This window comes from Protopterus annectens, chromosome 3.part0, assembly GCF_019279795.1.
Source record: "Protopterus annectens isolate FY-2018-M chromosome 3.part0, PAN1.0, whole genome shotgun sequence".
Classification (NCBI taxonomy): Eukaryota; Metazoa; Chordata; order Ceratodontiformes; family Protopteridae; genus Protopterus; species Protopterus annectens.
The window spans coordinates 755,347,104-755,365,516 of NC_056731.1; the positions used below are offsets into that span (position 1 = coordinate 755,347,104).

General features: G+C 40.3%; 1 protein-coding gene across 1 annotated transcript in view; it reads left to right on the top strand.

The window, feature by feature from the left end:
* Positions 1-18,413, top strand: part of LOC122796926 (collagen alpha-6(VI) chain-like) — a 1,619,258-nt gene that overhangs the window by 1,519,569 nt on the left and 81,276 nt on the right. The window contains exons 40-41 of the mRNA XM_044065693.1: positions 2,874-2,967; positions 11,156-11,373. Of these exons, the coding sequence (XP_043921628.1) occupies positions 2,874-2,967; positions 11,156-11,373 (312 nt within the window). The remainder of the gene's footprint in view (positions 1-2,873; positions 2,968-11,155; positions 11,374-18,413) is intronic.

Below are 18,413 nucleotides of genomic sequence, written 5' to 3' on the forward strand. Positions count from 1 at the left end.
TATATTTAACATAACTGAGGTCAAAAGAAAACAAGCATCAGAACTGTATTACAAATGTTATAAAATAGAGGAACAGTATCAATGCCTTAAGTGGAAATTACACAGAAGGTAAGGAAAGGGAAACTGTAGAGGTGACTAGAGGCAGGAAGAAGGATCAAGTAGGTCAAAGGTCGTAGATGTATGTTGTAAGAGGAGACAGTGGAGAGTGGGGAGAAAGAGGGGTATGTTAGATGGGTTTATTCAGGGAGGGTAAGAACAATGGCAGGTCCATTGTCCTTTAAAGTACTCTTTTTGTGGCCAATTTAAACTGTTTGGGAGGTGTATGAGTTCTGATTTTGAGAGGGAGTTTGTTCCATGCTATAGAGGGGTGGTAGCTATATATGTTGCCCTCTGATTTAGACTTGGGTTTGTAAATATATAATAGATCTTGGGATGAGCTCCGGAGATTTCTTGTAGAGGAATAGTGGGAGATGAGCGAACATAGAGCTGGACAATAGGCTGGCTGGTATAGAATTGAGTGTACGGTTTGAAGCTGTGAGAGGAGGAGTAGGTGGGGTAGTTCCAGCCAGTTTAAGTGTTTTAAGGAGAGATGTTGGTGAGATGTATAGGCTTGTTGAGCTGCAAATTTAGCTATTTTGTGGTATGTTGACTTCAGCTTGGTGAGTAGAGAAGAGTTTAGATTAGTGAGAATTTGAGAGCAATGTGTTAAGCAGGGTAGTAGGTGTGCATGTGCGAGTGTGATTCTAGCTTCATGGGTGAGAAATTTTTTGTTTCTGTATAAAAGTCCTAGTTTCTAATGGGTTTTCTTGATGCAATTATTTATGTGAAGGTTGAATTTTAGCTGATCATCAACGGTAACACTGAGATTTTTGTGCTTGATTTAACTTCAATAGGGATATTGTTAAGTGACATTATGGAAAAGGATAATTTGATATGGTTAACTATTTTAGGGAGAAAGAGTAGTAGTTTTGTTTTTTTAGGGTTGAGGATGAGCTGATTATTTGAGAGCCATGTCTCCACTGAATTAAAGGAAGACTGAGTAGCAGATAAGAGTTTAGAGGGGAGAATTGGCAATAGTTATGACTGTAGAGTCATCAGTGCACTTGACTATGGAAGACTGTGGACAGAAGGAATGGTGTAAGTTGGTGAAGATATTAAAAAGTAGTGGTCCGAGAATGGATCCTTGAGGGACCCCCATTTTTATTGGAAGGGGAGTAGATAGTGCAGAGTGAAATCTCACTGATTGCAGTCTGTCTGTGAGATAGCTGGAGAACCTTGCAACCGTGTCTGGGGAGAAACTGAGATTAGACAGTTTGTTCAGTAGCAGAGAGTGAAAAACAGTGTCAAAAGCCTTTGAGATATCAAGGAATAGACAGGAGATAGGTTTGTGATCATCTCTGGCTAAAGAAATAGTGCTGAGGAAGTACAGAAGAGCAGTGGTGGTGCTATGTTTAGGTCGGAAGCCATGCTGTGTAGGAGTGAGTAGTTTTTCCTGTAATAACTGATGTAATAACTCCAAGTAATTGTAATCCATCCAAGTAATCAGACAGTGCAGTGGTTTGCATTGTTGTCTCAGTGCAAGTGGTTTTCCAGTTCGATTCTTGGCTTGGGTGCCTTCTGTGTGGAGTCTGCATGTCATCCCTGCATTTGTGTGGGTTTTCTGCGGGTGCTCTGGTTTTCTCCCACATTACAAAGACATGCATCTGGAGCATTTCTCCCTGGGCCTCTTCTGCAAATTGGCTTATTCCAAGTTTGAGGAGATAATATTAAGGTCAGTGTTGTTTAATTTATGTTTTCTAGAAGGAGCATGATTAGTTTGGGTTTGTTGGGGTTTAATAGTACCACATATTTATTTAGACAATTTTATATAGAGGTGTGAGCTTCCTGTGTGATGGCTTCTAAAGTGGGAAGATTTGTGCTGAGCAAACTAAACAGATTCAAAGTCCAGGGTTCAGTTGTGTCCTCCAGTTATTCACCGCATAGAGTTTGGCATGCACTCTCTGTGCCTTTGTGGGTTTTCTCTGCATATTTTGGTTTACTTTTCAATCTTTTCAGTCCAACATTAAAGCTTTTTTCCTGACTAGCACTATTACACAAATGACTGAGTCAAATGTTAGCAGAACTGAAAAAAAATAGCTGCATACATTTTAAAAGTATATTGAGTTTATTTATGAGAAGTGAACTAATCCTTCTCAGATCATTTTCTGCCATAATTTGGACCATTAAAGCAATGGTAAATATGGTATGGACAGTTTAGGGTAGCCCATTAACCAACATGTTTTTCAGAGATGGGAAGCCTGAAGGCCAGCATACCAAGATGTGATTTCTATAAATTCTTTCTGCAATCCTCAGAAAGTTCACTTACTTTTAAATCCTCTGCTCTGAAATAGTTTTGAGACAGTAGCATTTTCTCTGTTTAAGATTAGTCCAAGCTTAAACACATATTTTAATGAAAACCATTAAAAAAACCAGAGCAAATTTTCTGTATGCATGCATTTATTTTCATTATTTTGAAATCAAATTTAAATACATCAAGATAGAATGTAGAACGCCTTAATTCCCTTAACCTTTAGTGTAGAAAGTATATTGGTTATGTATGTCTATATCCAGATATGTTTGCATCTAAGATCACTGACACATATAAACAGAATGGCAGTTTCTGTATTTCCTGTTTTTAACTATTTCATGCATGTTATGTTTGAAACAAAAAATGCATAGTATAACATCTGTTCAGAATTTCCGTACACTGCCTTGTGTGCTTTTTGTGCTGATTCTACCAGAATATTTCAGACATTTGATATAAATTACACTGTAACTATACAAATAATTTGCTTGCAGCAGCTGAAGGTGAATAAACATTTAACTCCTTTTAGGTGGAATGAACAAATATCCTCCTCCAGATTTGCAGGAAGAATGCAGAAGAAGACCAGTGATTTCCTTGAATGAAGAGAGTGGACAATCTGAAATGTAAACTGTTCTAAACTGCTCTGTTTGTGAATCATATGCTTTGTTAAACCAATTTAATTGTAATTTAAAAAAGTATATATCATGTCTATTGAAATGTTTCTTGTACTGTGACAACTGTTTTAGATGTAGAACCATATATAGTTCAAATTTAATCCAGTCAGTTGATTTTATTGCAGCCAAGTCATCAAATCCACTTTCCCCAGAAGGAAAAGAATTTGAGGAAAAAAATCTCAGAACTAACATTTTGTGTGTCGATTTGTTTCCCATCCACCCTCTCTGCTTTACAGTGGCCATGTCCCTGTACTATTAACTTATTATGACCAACTCTGATATCGAAAAATCTGGTATGACTACACAGCTTTCTAAAGGGAAGGGCAAGAAAAGGATTGGTAAATGTTTTAAGCCTTTCTGGTATTGCTAGCTGCCATGTACATAAAAGACTTAGGCGGCAATTCAGAAAAGCGTGCATTTAGCTGCAAAAGATATCTGTGTTTAAGTGAATATGGATGACTTTGACACAAACAGTATACAAGTGTACCATTCCCATTATTTGTACACTGCACCTGACACAAGCAGTATACAGGTGTACCATTCCCATTATGTGTATCCCAGGCCTGGCACAAGCAGTATACAGGCCAGTGATTTCCTTTATGTGTATACCAGGCCTGACACAAACAGTGTACAGGTCTATCACTTCCTTTATGTGTGTGTGCCAGGTCTGACACAAAAACAGTGTACAGGCCTATCATTTCCTTTATGTGTATACCAGGCCTGACACAAACAGTGTACAGGCCTATCATTTCCTTTATATGCATACCAGGCCTGACACAAGCAGTATACAGGTATCCCATTCCCTTTATGTGTATACCAGGCCTGACACAAACAGTGTACAGGCCTATCATTTTCTTTATGTATATACCATGCCTGACACAAGCATTATACAGGTATCCCAGTCTTCTTATGTGTATACCAGGCTTGACACAAACAGTGTACAGGCCTATCATGTCCTTTATGTGTATACTAGGCCTGACACAAGCAGTGTACAGGCCTGTCATTTCCTTTATGTGTATACCAGGACTGACACAGTGTACAGGCCTATGATTTCCTTTATGTGAATACCAGGCCTGACACAAACAGTGTATAGGCCTACCATTTCCTTTATGTGTACCCCAGGCTTGACACAGACAGTGTACAGGCCTAACATTTCCTTTATGTGTATACCAGGCCTGACACAAATAGTGTACAGGCCTGTCATTTCCTTTATGTGTATACCAGGCCTGACATAACCAGTATACAGGTATCCAACTCCCCTTATATGTATTCCAGGCTTTACAAAAACAGTGTACAGACCTATAATTTCCTTTATGTGTATACTAAGCCTGACACAAGCAATATTCAGGTCCATCATTTCCTTTATGTGTATACCAGGCCTGACACAAACCGTGTACAGGCCTATAATTTTCTTTATGTATATACCATGCCTGACAAAAGCAGTACACAGGCATCCCAGTCCCCTTATGTGTATACCAGGCTTGACACAAACAGTATACAGGCCTATCATTTCCATTATGTGTATACTAGGCTTGACACAGTGTACAGGCCTATCATTTCCTTTATGTGTATACCAGGCCTGACACAAACAGTGTACAGGCCTATCATTTTGTTTATGTGCAAGGTAACCATTTTGTTACCAGACCCAAACTGGGGCACTTGAGGGCCACCCCAAGAAGCCAGGTCTGCAATCCCATTCTCCTGGCCCCCATGGGAGTGGAGATAGAGCCACCATTTCATCTCACATTGGGGCTGGCAGGTTGGCCTTCCATCCTTCACCCAGCACCATGGGGATGCCACTCTGTGAATGGCACCACCCAGCAGGCAGGAGGCCACATGCCAGAAGGCTCAAAGAGATGCACATTTGTCAGTGCCTGGCACCATGGGGGAGAGAGACTGAGGTATGCTGCAAAATGCACAGGGATGGGGGGGACCCAGCACTATCTCCCCTGTGAGGTTGAAAGCCCTAGGTTCAAGGCAAAGGGGGGAACCAGTGTCACAGAAGTCTGGATGAGGGACTGTCTGAGGCTTTGTGGCCCAGCAGAGTTCCATGAGGCTGGGAAGATCCCCTGTGTGGCTCCAAGAGCATGTGCAACATTGCATGATTTGGCAACAGTCAGGCGATATGTAACCCTGGAAAAGAGCTCTTTCTGCTGGGTAGTAGTTTAAGCCTGTAGGGGGGTCCATCCCAATGGAAGTCTGGAAGGGAGAGGTGGAAAGTGACTGGAACAGGGTAGTTCCCACCTGGGTTAGGGGGTATGGACCATGCCCCCTCTGGGAAGTAAGTCTGGAAGGATAGAAAGGCAGATAGTGGCAGGACTGGGTGGGGGAGGGGTCAGGCAGAGCTCCCCATAGCAGAAGTCCTTAAGGGAGCGACTGGCAGATAGCAGCAGGACTTGGAGAGCTCCTGCCTGGGTGAAAGGGATCAGGCAGAGCTCTCCATGATGGAAGTCCTTGAAGAAGCACCATGGCGGAGGGGCCTGGAGAGCTCCTGCTGGGGTGAAGGCATCCAACATGACCTTATAACTGACAGAATCCTTGAAAGATCTCAAAGTCCCCAGACCTGCTCTAGATGGGAAAGCAGGGGGACTCTGAAGCCCTCATGAGAGTGGATCTGCTCCTCAACCGCTGAGGGGACTTCCAGAGAGATGGACGGGATCAGAGGGAAGCTCCCCTGAGAAGGTGAGTTGGCATGAGCAATCTGGCATGATTTTATAGCCTGCAGGAGACATGGAGGTGGCAGAGTCACTTGACATGGGGGGGAGTCAAGCAGAGCACCCCACAACAGAAGTCCTGGAGGGAGTAACTGACAGATGGTGGCAGAGCATGGAAGGCTCCTGCCAGGGTGAAGGCATCCGACCTTACCCCATACCCAATGATATCCCCAAAAAATTGCAAAGTCCCCAGAGCTGCTGAGGATGGGAAAGCAGTGGGACTGGCTGCCCCTGGAAGCCAGGTCACCATTCAGACTGAGTGGTCTAAACTGGGACATTTCTGAGTTCCAAAGACAATGTTTGGGATTCCAGGACAGAGACTTTCAAACCAGGACTGTCCTAGAAAAACTGGGACTGTTGGTCACCTTGTTTATGTGTATACCAGGACTGACATAAACAGTGTACAAGCCTATAATTTCCTTTATGTGCAGGCCTGACACAAATAGTGCACAGGCCTATCATTTCTTTTATGTGTATACCAGGCCTGACACAAACAGTGTACAGGCCTATCATTTCTTTTATGTGTATACCAGGCCTGACACAAACAGTGTACAAGTCTATCATTTCTTTTATGTGTATACCATGATTGACACAAGCAGTTTGCCTGTGTAACATTTCCCTTATGTGTATATTGGGTCTGGCACAAACATTATACAGGTGTCTCTTTCCCCTTGTGTGTACACTATGCCTGACACAAACAATATACAGGTCTTATAATTTCCTTTATGTGTATACCATGCCTGACAGTTTACAGATGGTGTAGTTAGAGCAAGATTCACAAAGTTCTGCATTTACTGTCTGAAATCAGGATAAAGGCAGTCTTGTTAAGCAGCTTTTCTGACATAAGGCAGGTGCTTCAAATTTAGTAAAGCATCTTCACCAGTGTTATGCTCTTGTATTGGGATAGAGCATAAACAGCAGTCGGTAAAGAAGAGCAGCAGAAAAGTAAAGTAGCTTGAAAAGCTAAGTTACCACACTTCTGTTTTGTGTGTGACAGCACAGTGATGCTACAACTTTTAAAGCAAGAAAAATATACTTTACTTCTGGCTTTTGTCTGTGAGCAACACTAAGTATATTATAACAGCGTATAAAACATGTCACTCTTTCTCTTCATTTTACAGTGCCTGGAGCAACTAATGCTTACAAAAAGTGTAACTTCGTATTCCTCTTCAAAGATATCAACATTTAGCACTCCCTTTATTCTCTGTTTTGTAACTGGTATGGTCGTGTGGCTCCATGTATAACACAAGAGATTATGACAGGTCTCTCGGTCAGAATCAATTAGCTGTATGTTGCCAGAAATGGACATCAAGATTCAGTTTAAATTTCTCTTCCATTCTTACCATGAAAACATGATCCTTTTATCAAACACAGCCATTTGATTGTGATTAAACGTCAATCATAATGCTTTGTGGTTGTATAGCTTTATTATCATGCTTCCTGTATGGGTTCAGGCTACAGACCCTACCATGCAGTCTTTCTGGTATCACTATAGTATCGAGCAATTAGACAAAACGTAGCTGTTTACACAAGTGTAAGAACATCTTTAGTAATTATTTAAAGTGACATTGAATGGTGCTTTTTTCATGAAACACAGCATTAGAATGAGGGTTTAGTGTAAACCTGCTATAAGCTACAAGGAGAGTTTTGCAAATCCTGCTCTCAGTGTTTTCACTGTTTGACATTGGTCCATGTTAGATTTGAATAGGGTTAAGGATGAGCTTTGCTTCAGATGCATGAGAAGCCTGTTATTATAAGGTAATCTTTGAGACACATATCTGTCCATCCAACATGTCCTGTGTATGTCACAGAGGAGATTTAGCTCCTTAGAATAGGTATGTCTGATGATGTCGGATGCCATTTGTGTTGCTGATGTGCAACAAATCCATCAGTGTTGGATCAGAGGATGCCTTGAAGGCTACACATAGATTACTGCACAGCAGGCTGTAGGAGACCAAGTAAAGGGATAGGGCTTTGAGAAGGTCTGCAAAGGACTTGTTTATACCCTGTATTCCTTTTGTGAGTAACCTCTGTGGTCTCTCAAGCCATTTTAAGTGCCTGGTCAGGTACATGCCAAAGAGTGAATTGTACTTGATGACTGGTCTGATTAGAGCTGGGTACAGTGGAACAATTACCTCCTTGGTCCTGGATGCTGTAATAAGCTGTGCAATTTCCCCTTTAAATGTCAAAGGACAGTAGTTATGCAGCAACTGACTGTTTCTGTTTGACTTGTATTTTGTGACATGCTATGTTTTACCTTACCAGTATGATAGAAAATACATATTTTATAAAAAGTATTTATTTTTATAGAACATTTTTTGATAGTTGGAAAGTTTTTGGGGGGCAGTAGCATTTAAATATGTATGTATGTATGTGTATATGGTTTCCTATTAGAATCCTGAAACACTATAAGCCTGAAAGTCAAAATCCTGAAAACTAATGACTGAAAATGCAAAATCTCGAAAATGCAAAATCCTGAAAGTCAAAATCCTGAAAACACAAAATGGACATACTGACGTCATTGTGGCTTTGCTATTGTTAGCCCTGTGGTGTTAGGTCATGCGTTGGGTCCAGGTAAGTGTGCGGTTGGTTTTATGTTATGGTTTTGACCGATATAAGTGAGTTAGGTTTAGGGCGCCGGTTAGGCATGTATGCAATAGTGACAAATATTGGGGTTAGGGCGGTTTAAGTGAGTTAGGGTTAGGCTGGTCAGGTGAGTGTGCGATAGTGACGGACCTTAGGGTTAGGGTTAGGGTCAGGGTCAGTTGGTAGATATTAGTGTCTTTATAGTGACATATTAGCATTATTTGTGTTTTCAGGATTTTGACTTTCAGGATTTTGCATTTTGCATTTTCAGTCATTAGTTTTCAGGATTTTGACTTTCAGGCTTATAGTGTTTCAGGATTCTAATAGGGAACCGTATATATATATATATATATATATATATATATATAATTATATATATATATATATATATATAATGGATTCCCTTCACAAACTGAAAGTTTCAAAACTTTAACTGCAAGTACCGAACCATAAGATAAGTTTTGAAACTTTAAACTTTTGACTGGAGATCACTGTACAGCACAGAAAGGGAAATTACTCTCAAACGCTTCATACCTCTTAGCGTCTGAGAGCTCATGTAGTTGTTGCTGCAAACCAAGGATATGAGCCATCAACTCCTTCTCAACTGTAACATACTGTTCCACTAAAACCCGCATATAACTTGTACTGGTTTCCAGATTTAACCGCTGCCACTTTACTAATAAATCTGGATAGATATCTTCATGCGTAGGCATTTTCAAAATGGGACTATTTTGAAGCAAACACACACCTCCAAATGTTGGTGTTGCCATTGTATTTGCTTCAACTTAAAAACATTAGTCTCTATTTCACGACTTAACTTCATGTTATTTTGAATATTAAGCACATCAGGTTCGATGTCATTATCATTACAAAGATTATCTAGCTTAAAGGCTAGTAATGGATTACTAGTTTGTACCTGAATAAAAGTTTTGTCTTTTATTTATTATCAAGAGAGCCATGTTTGTTTACTCCCATTTTGGACTTTTGTTATAACAGAATATACTTTACTTCTGGCCTCTGTCTGTAAAGCAACAATAAGTGTGTTATAACATTCAGCATATAAAGCATGGCACACTCTTTTCTCTTTTCTCTTCATTTTGCAGTGCACTGGAGCAGCTAAATGCTTACAAAAATTATGTAGCAACACAAAATGTATTGCATCTTTCAAAGATATCGAACATTTAGCACTCCTTTTATTCTCTATTTGTAACTGGTATGGTCAGTAATAGCTCCACGTACAACACAGAGATTATGATAGGTCTCTCAGGTCAGAATCAAATTAGCTGTATGCTCTTGAAATGGACATCAAGATTCAGTTTAAGAATTTCTCTTCCATTCTTGCTGTGAAAACCTTAACATCCTTTTATCAAACACACAGCCATTTGATTATGATTGAAACTTCAGTCATAATGCTTTGTGGTTGTATGGCTTTTATTATCCATGCTTCCTGTCGATTTCCAGAGCTACAGACCCTACCATGCAGTCTTTCTGGTATCATTATAGTATCAGGCAATTAGACAAAACTTGCAGCTGTTTACCACAGAATGCAGAACATCTTTAGTAATTATTTAAAGTGACCTTGAATGGTGCTTTTTTCATGAAACACAGCATTAGAATGAGGGTTTAGTGTAAACCTGCTACAAGGAGAGTTTTGCAAATCCTGCTCTCAGTGTTTTCACTGTTTGACATTGGTCCATGTTACATTTGAATAGGGTTAAGGATGAGCTTTGCTTCACATGGATGAGAAGCCTGTTATTATAAGGTAATCTTTGAGACACATATCTGTCCATCCAACATGTCCTGTGTATGTCACAGAGGAGATTTAGCTCCTTAGAACAGGTATGTCAGATGATGTCTGATGCTATTTGTTTTGCTGATGTGCAACAAATCCATCAGTGTTGGATCAGAGGATGCCTTGAAGGCTACACATACATTACTGCACAGCAGTCTGTATGAGACCAAGTACAGGGCTAGGGCTTTGAGAAGGTCTGCAAAGGACTTGTTGTTTATACCTTGTATTATTTTTGTGAGTAACCTCTGTGGTCTCTCAAGCCATTGCAAGTGCCTGGTCAGGTACATGCCAAAGAGTGCATTGTACTTGATGACTGGTCTGATTAGAGCTGGGTACAGTGAAACAGTTACCTCCTTGGACCTGAATGCCATGCTCTTAGTAATAAGTTGTGCAATTTCCCCTTTAAATGTCAAAGGACAGTAGTTATGCAGCATCTGACTGTTTCTGTTTGACTTGTATTTTGTGACATGCTGTGTTTTACCTTACCAGTATGATAGAAAATATATATTTTATAAAAGTATTTTTTGATATAGAGAATTCCAAATTTTGGTAAAATGTTAATGAAAAAAATTAAGTTTAACTTCAGTGTCGGTCTGCTCAAGACTGAGGAATTTGCTTAGGCTCCTAGTCTATTAAGAAATGACATTTAAAAAAACTTCACTGACTGCACACACATAAAGCAATACACACACATACAGCCACATGTATACAGGTGTAACATACTTACACACAAGCACACACACACACACACACACACACACACACACACACACACACACACACACACACACACACGCATACGCATACATAAAACCATGAACATATGTGTGTATACAAGGGACCATGAACCACAGTGTGTAGTGGAAATGTTGAAAGTTCATTATTTCTTCAGATGCACTTTCTACAAATTTTGGGTTTAGAAGGCATGTTGTTAGATACATTAATTGACATAAAATGTTTCTTTCATTTTTCTAATGCAGGGATTATTAATGCTTTACACGGTAATAACAGTAGTTTCTGTTTTTGTGTTTCATACTATCTGCAGTGAAGAATATTTTGAAGAAATCACAGCACGTCCATATGAAGAAGAGGAAATAGAATATGAGGCAGATCAAGCATCTTTTCCATCAATTGCATACCAGTACAATAACAAAGAAGCAATGATCCCACCAGAAACAAATGTGGGATATAAACAGGATTATTTAGACTACATAAACGGCACTGGTTGGCATTTAATGGATACAGTCAGCAGAACAGCCAAAGGTAAACTCGCTCACATATTAAATCTATAAGAAATTTACTTTGATTAATAAAATATTGTGATCTGGCGTCACACAGATGAAAAACATCTGATGACCTGTTAACACATTTCTAAATAACCATCTTGTTTACATCATTTCCCATTGTTCACAAGAAAAAAAATTTTACCAAAAGCTTCTCATGTCTAATACAACAGATATCTGACAGCATTAACAACCATATTATAAAGAAGTATGTGTCAAAAGTTTGATTTATTCTTATAAAAGTTTTCACAATTCACAGATTATAAGAAATTCAGTAAAAGTCACTGATGTATCCCCAGCTGCATATTAACATTTCAGAAAAAGTAGTTCAAAATAATACATATTCTGCAGTATTTGTCAACCTTTGCACTACAAATTCTTCAAATATTCAGTCCAAAATGATTCATGTCACTATGAATCTCTGCACTGAATTGACCCTTAAATAAAGCACTGATTATTTTGTCTTACAAACTGCTTTCTTTTAAAATGTTATTGTGGTAAATGCCTTCTCAGCAGACAATAAGTTGCACGGTTAAGTATCAGATGAAGGACTTCATTTAATTACAAGTCGATTTACGAGGAAAAACCTTTTATAGCATGAAAATACCATAATGATAACCCGTAGAGTAGATGTATAGTTATGACATAACAAAGTTATCTCATAATAAACTGAAAAGTCAACAAAGAAGACCCATAATAACTCAAAAAGATACCCATGTATATAGTATATATTTAAAAAGACTGCGAGAACCATAGTCTAAGGGTATAGGCATCATACACAAGGCAGTAAGCTGTAGTATACAATGATGCGAATTACATAAATGAAAACAACCAAACATTCTACAGAACTGATGAATAATGAGAATATTCATGCATAACTCATGGCACATTTATTCTGATTTTTTTCTTTATAAAATCCCAGTTCACTTCAGATAGCTTCTTGACAAAGTAAACAATCAATGTGAAGTTGTCCTATCTCACCTTCATTCTTAACTGATGGGTGCGAAGATGATCCTCGGCTCAAACTCGGCCATTTTTTACAAGCTCAAGGTCTTCAACTAGCTCAAGGCTAATCCCCTATCCCATGATGCCCTAGTGTGCTCCACAGATCTTGTTTGCAGTGGAAACAGATCGAACATTGTTTAACTAACTCAGGCAAAGTGACAATTCTTTTCTTACTTAGTACACTTTTAAAGCAGTTTTTTTCTATCACTGTTGAGAATAGCTTGGTAGTAGTTCTACCATATCGTTTTTTCTAGTTTTTCTAGTTTAAAATGTAAAAATTAAAATAGAATCCCTTTATCTCTCTAGGCCTTTTGTTTGGTCAGCCTTTCCTTACCCTATCCCTTCTCATAGTTATTAACAATGTTTTGATAGTGTGTTTTGGCTTTAAGCATTATTGAAGTGTGACAGTTAAGTAAGAGAATTTTATAAGTGTTTGGCAGTTGTAGTGTATACTTAATAGCCCGTTTAATTTAAAGGGTTCATTTTCTTCTTGCTGCTTTGTGTGTTTTTTGATATTGAAAGTAGTATACAGTGTTTAGTTCTATCATAGAAGTCCGTTTAAGTTAGAGGGCTTCCTTTTCTTCAGGTTTGTTAGTGTTAGTTCGAATTTTTAGTAATATATATATATATATATATATATATATATATATATATATAGTTGTCTTTATAACCTCGGTTAAGTTAGAAAGGTTTATAACTGGTTGTTCCCTTTGATATACATTGCTGTTTAGAATGTCAAAACAGGCAAAAGAGTCAAAACAGCCTGGTTTCAAAAAATGCCCAGAGTGTGGGCAAACGATGACCTTGACTAACAGACACACAGAGTGTGTCTATTGCTTAGGTGCAAGTCATTTCCAGGACCCTTGTGCTATTTGTCATTCTTTTAGCGCTAGAGTCCTCCATGAGAGGAAAAATAAATTCATTTTAAAAGGACTGGTAATGTCCAGCTTTGCTGAAGCCATATAAAAATGTCAAATATCCCACTCAGAGGCTTTTCATCTGATAAAACTAAATACTCCAAAAGATCTTCTACTTTGGAGGAGTCAGAACCAGGTAAAAAGTCACCTAGAATGTCTCTGACAGTTTCTAAAGAGACCGGATCAGAAAGACCGTCAACCTCGGCTCCAATGGTTTCAGAGCCATTGGTTTTAACAATGCAGAGCTGGTCCCCTGCATTGGAACCAGTATGCCTCACGTTACGTTCACCACTACTGCAAATGTCAACTTCTCCAGCCCCATCATCCAGATCCTTTCTAATTTGGATGTATATCTTGTAGTGCAGAGACTATTGAAGACACCAGCATTAGCCAAACTTTTATTGGAACCGACTGTACCTACCCTTTCTATCTTGATTCCTCATCTGACCTGACCTATGGTTTCGGAGCCAGAACAGTTGGAGCCGATGGTGACGGGATTGTCAGAACCGAGACTTGCTCCAGGACTTAAGGCCTCAACTGCTACAACTACCTCGGTGCTGTCCAGGGAGTCTAGGAGCTGACGCTCCCCATCTGGGTCAGGAGGGATGAGTGGAGCTGATTTTTTTGTCAGATCTGACCCTTCCTGTAGGAGCTTTGGCTCATGTGAGCTCGGTTCCCACCTCTGCCTCGGAGTCTACTCCTGTGGTGCCAGAGTTCTCTCTCTGTTCCTCTGAGTCGCAGCCTCCTTTGGCTCATGGGAGGGGGACTTTTGAGGCTATGAGGAGAGCCCTGTCCTCAGAGACAGCCTCACCTTCGGTTACTCCCATTACATCCCTTAGAGCACCGGTGTCTGTCTCAGCAAAACTGACTTCACAATGGCATAGAGATCCAGAACTTAAAGAAACCAAAGTGGGTGAACCCTTATCTTCCAAGACCTCTCCAGAATATCTTTCTGAAGCAGGTGCTTGAAAAAAAACTTTCAAGAGGAAGCATTTGGACTCCCTGCAGGAATCAATTACATCTGACATGAACCTCGATGAATCAGAAGGGTACTTAAGGTAGCCTTCTGAGGATGTCTCCTTTGCAGACATCCTGGAGATCCTAAAACAGAGAGGCAGCTGAAAGCCTATCAACCCTATTGATGTGGAGTCTGTGTACATGAAAGCTTTTGTATCTCGACACTCCTCCTCCTGGGTGTCTCTGACTTTCGACGAGCTCATGGAATTAGTTTGTTGAAAGGCGTGGGAGTCTCCAGGCACAGTGGAGCCCATACCTAGGAGGCCTAATAAATTTATCACCAGCCCAGAACACAAACCTTTTTTAACAAAAGGTGTTCTGGTAGATACTATGGTGGTGGCAGCAGCCACTAAAAAGGAGTTATCGGAAACATCCTCATCTGTTCTTCCTCTGAATAAAGATTTGCACACTATGGATTGATATGGAAAGCACATGTTTTCATCAGCAGCCTTTACTCTCAGGTCTCTGAACTATTAACCCATTTTACTAGGTTACAGAGAGATCTCATAAAAGAGCTAGGGGATTCACTCCAGGGTTCACAAGCTGAGGGGATATCAGATAAAATATCATCCCAACTTTCCACCCTTAACTCCCTGGTGAATTCGTCTATGAGGCTAATCTCTTATACAGCCGATGGAGTGAGTAGTTCAGCATGTTCAGGAATCGCCCTTAGGAGACACTCCTGGATGCACCTCTGTCACTTTGCGGAACCCTGGATGCACCACTGTCACTTTGCGGAACCCCTCAAGTCATCCTTTATAAACACCCCCTTTGATGGATCGTCCTTGTTCGGGTCTAAAGTAAAAGAGACTTTAACCAGGTGTGAACAGGAGGGAAAAACTCTCTCTGCTGTGTGAGTACATCCACCCCTTCCAGACCCTATCCCAAGGGTCAAAAGGGGGGAAAGATGTAGTTCTGGAAATCCCAGAAAGTTTTTCCTGACACACGTGGTGAACATTCCTTCAGAGGCGGAGGAGGAGGTAATAACAGAAGTTGCTGACCACGTGGGAGAGGGGGTCCACAGAACCAAGCTGACTGGGAATCTTTTTTCAGTAAGCCTTTTCAGAGCTCCTGAGAGGAGGCCCATCTGTCCCACTCTAGAGGCAGTCAGGGAATGCTTGTCTTTGTACGCAGTCGCCTAGCTAAAAATTACAAAAGACAGATGGGTACAAAGAATCATATCCAAAGGTTACTCAATACCCTTTTCAATGCCACCTCTGTAAATCAAAAGAATCCTGGATGTTCCACCCAATTAGAGGAATCAAGCAACCATAGAGATTCAAAAGTTGCTAGAAAAAATAGCCATCCAGTCAATCACCACAGACCAAATAAGATCTGGAACTTACTCAAGATTCTTTTTAGTTCTAAAGAAGACAGGGGACTGGAGACTCATATTGGATCTCAGCAGAATGAACAAGTCAGTAAAAAAGACAACATTCCGGATAGTCACATTGTAGTCAATACTTCCTTTTCTAGGAAAAGACAATTGGATGTGCTTGATAGACCTTCAGGATGCATACTACCACATAAAAATGGACAGGCCATCCAGAAGTCACCTGCGCTTTTGGCTGGGAGCCAGTCATTATCAATTTCGGGCTCTTACCTTTGGTCTCACTACAGCCCCCAGAGTGTTCACCAAATGCATGGCAGTAGTCACGGCTCACCTGAGGCAACTAGGATTCCAAGTGTTTCCATACTTAGACGACTGAATCCTAACCACCACCACCAAGCAACTACTCATCCAAGCAAGGGACACAACCTTAAAACTATTAGCAGAGTTAGGAATTACTGTCAACTATGAAGCATCTGCCTTATTACCATCTCAGCATACCATTTTTATAGGAACAGAATTAAACGCAGTCACAATGATAGTAAACCTTCCAAAAGAGATAATTCAAGTCCTTCAAAAACAAGTCCTGAATCTTCTACACAAAACAAAAGTTCAAGGCAGAGAGGTTCTAAAGGTGCTGGACACAATGGCAGCTGCTATTACAGTAATTCTTCTGGCATGCATGCATATGAGGATCGTGCAGTGGTTTCTTTTTGCACAATGGTCAATGCTGATGTTTCCAATGTCTAACAAGATTATTTTGACACAAGCTTGCAAAATAGATCTCCTTTGGTGGCTTTAATCAGACCAGGTGACAACAGGCAAACTCCTTGTTCCCTCGGCTCCTCTAGCCACAGTGACCACGGACACTTCCCAGATAGGGTGGGGGGCATTATCTAGGAAGAACAGCCCAAGGCACATGGCAAGACACAAGGTTCACTTACACATCAATGTTCTAGAGATGAGAGTGGTGCTTCTAGCATTGCAGGCATTCCAAGACTATCTACCTGTAGAACAATTGCAATCCAAACAGACAATATGTCAGTGGTATGGTACATAAACAAACAAAGAGGAACCAAATCATATCCCCTTTGTTGAGAGGCCCTAAGAGTTTGGCAGTGGGCAACTTCCTCCCAATGCTTTCTAATAGCAATGCACATCCCTGGAAGATCCAATGTGATTGCAGACAAACTCAACAGAGAAATACTGATGCCTCATGAATGGTCCCTCAAACAAGAGGTAACAGAAAGCATTTTCGCAAATGGGGCCAGCCTTGCTGTGATTATTTTGCCATGTCCACAAACACAAAATGCAGCAATTATTTTGCCTAATTCCCCCTCAAGGGAAGTCCGTGAGGGATGCGCTGATACACAATCGCCATCGGGACTCCTATATGCTTTTCCTCCATTCCCATTAATAACCAGAGTTATACAGAAAGCCAGCATATTGGGAAGGACCTTAATTCTGATAGCCTCTTACTGGCCTCATCAAATTTGGTTCCCCTTCCTACAACCTCATCTTCAGGAGGAACCTTGGATCCTGGACCCAGTGTCAGATCTGCTGATCCATTCATCAGGAGTTCCTCACCCATCCTTAAAAACCCTCCAGTTGACAGCTTGGCTGCTCCAGTTCCAAACATAGCCAGGCTGCAAAATCTTTCATCTGCCACACAACACATTTTGATATCTTCTCATGACATCAACAAGGAGACTGTATCTTAGCAAATGTAAAAAGTTTTCTAGTTGGGCTTCAGAAAAATAAAATTGACCTTTACTCCTCACCCCTTTCTTCTATTTTAGAATTTCTAACAAAGCTTTTTGAAGAGGGTTCTGCAGCTGCTACCATCAGGGTACAATTAGCAGCAATGTCAAATTTTCATCTAGGTGAAAATGGACCAAACATTATGTCACACAGATTATGTAAAGCTTTTCTTAAGGGCACTTGTCTTTTAAGGCCACCAATAAAATCTCTACTACCACCATGGAACCTCAACTTCATCCTATCCAGGATAATTCTTCCACCTTTTGAACCTGCATCTTCATGTGAGTTAAAATTTTTAACTTGGAAAACTATCCTTTTAGTGGCCATCACTTCAGCTAGAAGGGTGTCAGAACTGCAAGCACTTTCAATCAACCCCCCATACCTCTTGTTTCACAATGACAGAGAGGTTCTCTGTGAATAAACCCATCCTTCCTACCGAAAGTCTGTTCAAAATCCAATTTAAATCAAACCATAGAATTGCCAGTCTTTTTTCTCACGTATGGCAATAAGGCAGAATACATGCTACACCAACTTGATGTCCACAGACAATTACATTTCTATTTGCATAAAAGAAAAGAATTCAGAAAATCTGATCAACCTTTTGTGTCATTCTCAGAAGCTTAAAAGTGTACAGCGGTAGCAAAAACCACTTTGTCCAGGTGGCTATCAGACTGTATTTCCATTACTTATAACGCAGTACATCAAAAATTACCAAGCAAAGTAAAGGCTCATTCAACCAGAGCCATTGCTACTTCTTCAACCTTTCATGCCAAAGTTTCTATAGATACCATTTGTGCAGCAGCAACTTGGGTAACACCTCATACCTTCATCACTCATTACAAAGTAGATATGGCCTCCAGGGACAGGGCTTCCTTTGGGTTCACTGTGCTGAAGAATATGCTCCCTTGAGCCACCCAGGATTAATGGTGCTAGGGACACTGTCACATCAGTTAAGAATGAAGGCGAGATAGGAAAACTTCACATAAAGAA